At 41.9% G+C, this 5,099-nt stretch overlaps 1 protein-coding gene across 1 annotated transcript in view; it reads right to left on the bottom strand.

Moving 5' to 3' along the window:
- Window positions 1-888: 888 nt before the first annotated feature.
- The window catches only part of SARC_01403 (hypothetical protein), a 5,018-nt gene continuing 807 nt past the window's right edge, over window positions 889-5,099 (bottom strand). Inside the window, exons 2-5 of the mRNA XM_014304874.1 lie at window positions 4,103-4,336; window positions 2,997-3,125; window positions 2,013-2,255; window positions 889-1,365 (exon numbers count right to left, since the gene is read on the bottom strand). Of these exons, the coding sequence (XP_014160349.1) occupies window positions 1,207-1,365; window positions 2,013-2,255; window positions 2,997-3,125; window positions 4,103-4,336 (765 nt within the window). The 3' untranslated portion in view covers window positions 889-1,206. The remainder of the gene's footprint in view (window positions 1,366-2,012; window positions 2,256-2,996; window positions 3,126-4,102; window positions 4,337-5,099) is intronic.

Genomic DNA, 5,099 nt, shown 5'->3' with positions numbered 1-5,099 from the left:
AAACTATCATAGGCTGAAGTATCAAAAACTATCATAGGCGGAAGTATCAAAAACTATCTGAAGTATCAAAAACTATCATAGGCTGAAGTATCAAAAACCATCATAGGCTGAAGTATCAAAAACTATCAGAGGCTGAAGTATCAAAAACCATCATAGGCTGAAGTATCAAAAACCATCATAGGCTGAAGTATCAAAAACCATCATAGGCTGAAGTATCAAAAACTATCATAGGCTGAAGTATCAAAAACTATCTGAATGACAAGCAAGCTTATCACAGAGAAGTTCTGCGCGGCCCTAAGTGAGCAGTTTTTACCGATTTTTCGGATGTGTGCACGCGCGGTATTTCTCTAGCTGTAGCTGTTTCGATCATTATAATTTACGTACCAAGCTTCCATCGGATTTTATTGCAGTGTTTAAATAAGTGGTATATTATTTGTTCCAGCATAAGTACAGCATGTCTAAATCCAGCCTAACGCGACAGTAAGAATATGATTAAGGGAAGATATGCTCCTTGCTCAGAAATAAGTGCACAGCGAAGCGATATTGTGTTTCCAAGGTATTAAATACGGCGAACGAAAGGGCGATCAGAGCGCTACAGATGATATACGTTCTCGAGACACAGTCTATCCCTTCATCGACGCAGCTCAGCTACAAACTATCACTGCCTAAAATTTGCTTCAGTAATTGGAACACTGGTAATTTGTTGCAATGCGTGTTATGTTGCAATTGTCACTCGCCTTTGATGAAGGCAAACATGCTTCCGGGGAGTTCCCGATCTTTATAAACACAAGCTCCTGGTGTGGAGCACTGGGCTGGTCGCAGGCATGAAAGTACCCACATACATGCTTGCAACGCCGACTATACTCTAGTACATATACAGCCATGTATGCTTTTATTGTGCGAGAAAGCACCTACATTTTATTCTCTGTACAGTACTAAATTATGGCGCAAGTACTTTTGTCGACTCATATGAGACCTTAGACAGACCTGACGCACATTTGTATACTAATAATATATACTGTTCTTATCCGCGTCTTCGAACAAGATTTTAACAGCATACATTGTGCACTTTTTTTTACAGTTATATACTCTTAAAATCATATTTGATAGTAAGCATCGCTAAGCAATTTGTATACTATTGTATGCTTTCCTCCGTGCGGTTCTATATATATCATCCCAAGCATACGTTGAGCGCATTTGCTACTGCTATACACTCTTCTTGTTCTGCGAGTCTTGTAGAAGTGTCGAGGGGTCAGGCGAGCACACAAACCGCGCCATGATATCGCCGAACATAACGCATTGTTGGTAGTCCTGGTTGATGGCAGCCACCGTTTGTAAAAACCCACATTGTGTTCCCGCATTCACCTGTTTAAAAGATAGATTGGGTGGAGCAGTGCAGTTTGATATTGTGTGTTTGAAAATAGATGGCTATACTTCGCACGCATCTCAGCACTCTTGGTGTTCCGGACGACTAATACAGTCATATAATTGCCCGAGTGAGTCTTGTTTGAGATATCCATAGCCATGATGCACTGTCCAAGGCTGAGCTGCAATAAGCAACTCAGTACGTGTGGTATGACACGACCCTTCTACATTGAAACAAATATCATTAAACCCACACACGTCCATTGCACTACAGATTGCAAAGTGTCATGATGTTGATGGGATCGTACACCAGTTCTATGAGAGTGACTTAAACTTATCTGTAACCCTAATCCGTTCACCAGATGCAAGTGTACCGGCACAATATACCCCACAATAAATGGTGATATATTTGTTCTGTTGCATGGCCCCCACTACCACCATGCATATCAGCAATACGCTTCGATATTGCGAACCAAGTGTTTGTGTAAGGCCACATATCAAATACATGCATCAAGTCGCATTAGTTTTACCTCAACTGGTCAGACGACACAGGGCATTTCAGCCATCCCAACGTACATATTCGGACACACAGGTGCCGTACACGCCCTGTAGTGATCGAAAACGTGCGTTTGCGTTTACATACATACCTCAAGCGCAACCTCTCCCATCTGTAGCGTCGTCCTGCCTGACCGGTGTATCCGTAATTTGCCCATGGGACCAGACCCCAACTGTGGCAGTAAACTTGTGAACTTCTCATCTTTTTCCTTTGTACCCGCACCCCTCTGTGCGGTTGGCTGTGCACCGGTCTTGGCTGCCGTTGCGGCCGCACTACCGGCTTGTTCCGGTTTAACTCCCGGTTTTGAAGCCGTGCCGGCTTGGGACGTGGAGGGCTGTGGCGAACGATAAGGAAGCTGGTTGGTGAGTGACAATGCTATCTTTGATCGTGGATGAGTATATACACACTTTGATGCATCATTCGGAAGGCACCCAATAAAGGGTTGTTGTGTGGAAGTGACATACACTAACAATTGATGCCTACTGGTATAGGCGACAGTTTTGAATACCGGTGATAGCACAGGGGCCGCACGAAGTGGTGTTGTGCTGGGTGCAGTTATCGTCGGGCAAACGAATATAGCGTGTACCAAGATATAATAAAACCACAATGCAAGGTCGATTGAGTCATTTAGGCTCCCCAGAGCATTATTCTACTGGCAATAAGTTGAATGTACAGATGTAGATTGAATCTACTCAATTTGCCTCGCCTGTGTAGGTTTACAAAATATCATAAACAATGCACTGATCGATACAAATAATGATGGTGGAGTGTTACGTATACGATATAATAGATAAATAAAGGTATCTGAATTGCGGAAGCTATACATATGAATCGATATGTATTCATATCTTTGCGCACCCACCGGATACAACGCAACGAGGGCACTCTAATAGTGCATCTTTCCTCGCAGATACTGCAAGGATCGAACTCGAAGATCATTGTATCAAATGGCACCTATGTACAAGCATACACGCATACACGAATACACGCACACAGATTTATACCTACGTCGAAAGGTATCTATCTATAAGCGTGGACGCATACATACACGGTTATAGCTGACAATACAACACACCTCTGTCTTTGGCTGTGCTGCTGCGGGCACAGCTGGTACCTCTGACTCAACGACAGGCTTGACTAGAGCGGCGGGATCCACCGGTAGGTTGCTAGGCAACTGGAAGAACACCAACCGCCGCGATTCAGCCTACCATACGAGAGATATTATTAAATGAGAATGAAGTTGTGTGTAGCCAACACAAACATATGCTTGACACGGTTGAGATAGAAATTCAGTGAACGCCGATATATGCTACATCTTCTCCGTAGTGGTGCAAAGAAAAAAGTAAGACTGTTTCTGCGTGTGTCACTCTGGGCGTCTGTAACGAAATTGCCCACATCACGAGTGCCAACAAAGGGTCTCTTGCTACCAAACCGTCCATAAATACAGAAAGAAACGTTATATCAGACAAGTAACACTATACCAGACAAGTAACACTATACCAGACAAGAAACGCTATACCAGACAAGAAACGCTATACCAGACAAGAAACGCTAACCAGACAGGAAACGCTATACCAGACACGAAAGGCTATACCAGACAAGAAACGCTATACCAGACAAGAAACGCTATACCAGACAAGAAACACTATACCAGACAAGAAACGCTATACCAGACAAGAAACGCTATACCAGACAAGAAACGCTATACCAGACAAGAAACGCTATACCAGACAAGAAACGCTAACCAGACAAGAAACGCTATACCAGACAAGAAACGCTATACCAGACAAGGAACGCTATACCAGACAAGGAACGCTATACCAGACGCCGTGCCTCGCACAGTGCTTCCGCAAAAGAAACCCTCATACAACTGCACATACGAGGCAATCTAACTATCACACCATCGAGCTATCTGGCTATCAAAGCAATACCAAACAGTGCCCAATTCTCCTCATACAAGAAAGCGAGTATCGCACAGTGCTTCGGCAGTGAAAACATCCGCTGTACGTACAAGACTCTCTTACCACCAAACCATCCACAAAAACAGGGCCACACTCTCTCCATACCAGTCTGTGTTTATCGCCCTATGCCTCGGGGAAGAAACTTCCCACAATAACTGTACGCAATAGACTATCTTACTGTCGAACCACCCACAAAACCAGTGGCACACTCTCTCCATACCAGACTGCGTGTATCGCCTTGAGCCTCCGCGAAGAAATGGCCCACATCAATTGTGTGCGCATCAGTTTGCTTCCCCGATATCATAAACTCGTCCTGCACCTCAGAGTCATCTATCCTCATATCGTCATCGCCCATTTCTGGCGCGGCGCTTTTTTTCAGGGCGATTTTTTGATCGTCCTCGATTTTGAGCGCCGCGAGTTTGGAGATCAGTGGCAATGTGATTGGGCCACCATCCTACCGAAACAACAAAACCAGCAGATACAAGATGAGATACATCAGTTTACAAAGAGAACAATATTGCGATTGCGAATACTACTAAGGTATGCACAGCTGAAAGCTCAAAGCAAATCGAAATCGAAGTCGATACGATAAATCGATACCTAGGTAAACTGATTGGCATCGTTTGATACAAGACACGCACGGGAAGTCACACTGTATATACATACTAGTCAAAGACCCATTGGTTTACGTACGAGAAAAGTTCATTTGACTACTGCAATATAATGCATTTCCAGCTATCCCGGAGAACAACGGAGAAACTGTAAAACGTCAATTCATATACCAATAGAAATTTGGAAACGTGAACAGTTATAGAACTTAAAAGATTTAGACTTCTATGAAAATAAGTCCACACACACACACACACACACAAATATATATATATATATATATAACTATATATAAATATATATATATATGTGCGTGTGTGCGTGAATATATATACATATAAATGTGGGTGTGTGTGAATAAATATCCATATATATGTACATATATATATATATATATATATGCGTGTGTGTGTGAATATATATATATATATATATATAATATATATATATATATATATAATATATATATATATATATAAATATACATATTATATATATATGTATGTATACATACATACATACATACATACATTCATCCATCCATCCATACATACATACATACATATATACATCCATACATACATACATACATACATACATACATACAT

Source organism: Sphaeroforma arctica (assembly GCF_001186125.1).
Source record: "Sphaeroforma arctica JP610 unplaced genomic scaffold supercont1.55, whole genome shotgun sequence".
In the NCBI taxonomy this organism is placed as follows: domain Eukaryota; class Ichthyosporea; order Ichthyophonida; genus Sphaeroforma; species Sphaeroforma arctica.
Note: the sequence above shows the minus strand (reverse complement) of the source record. Positions and strands in the feature narration are given on the sequence as shown.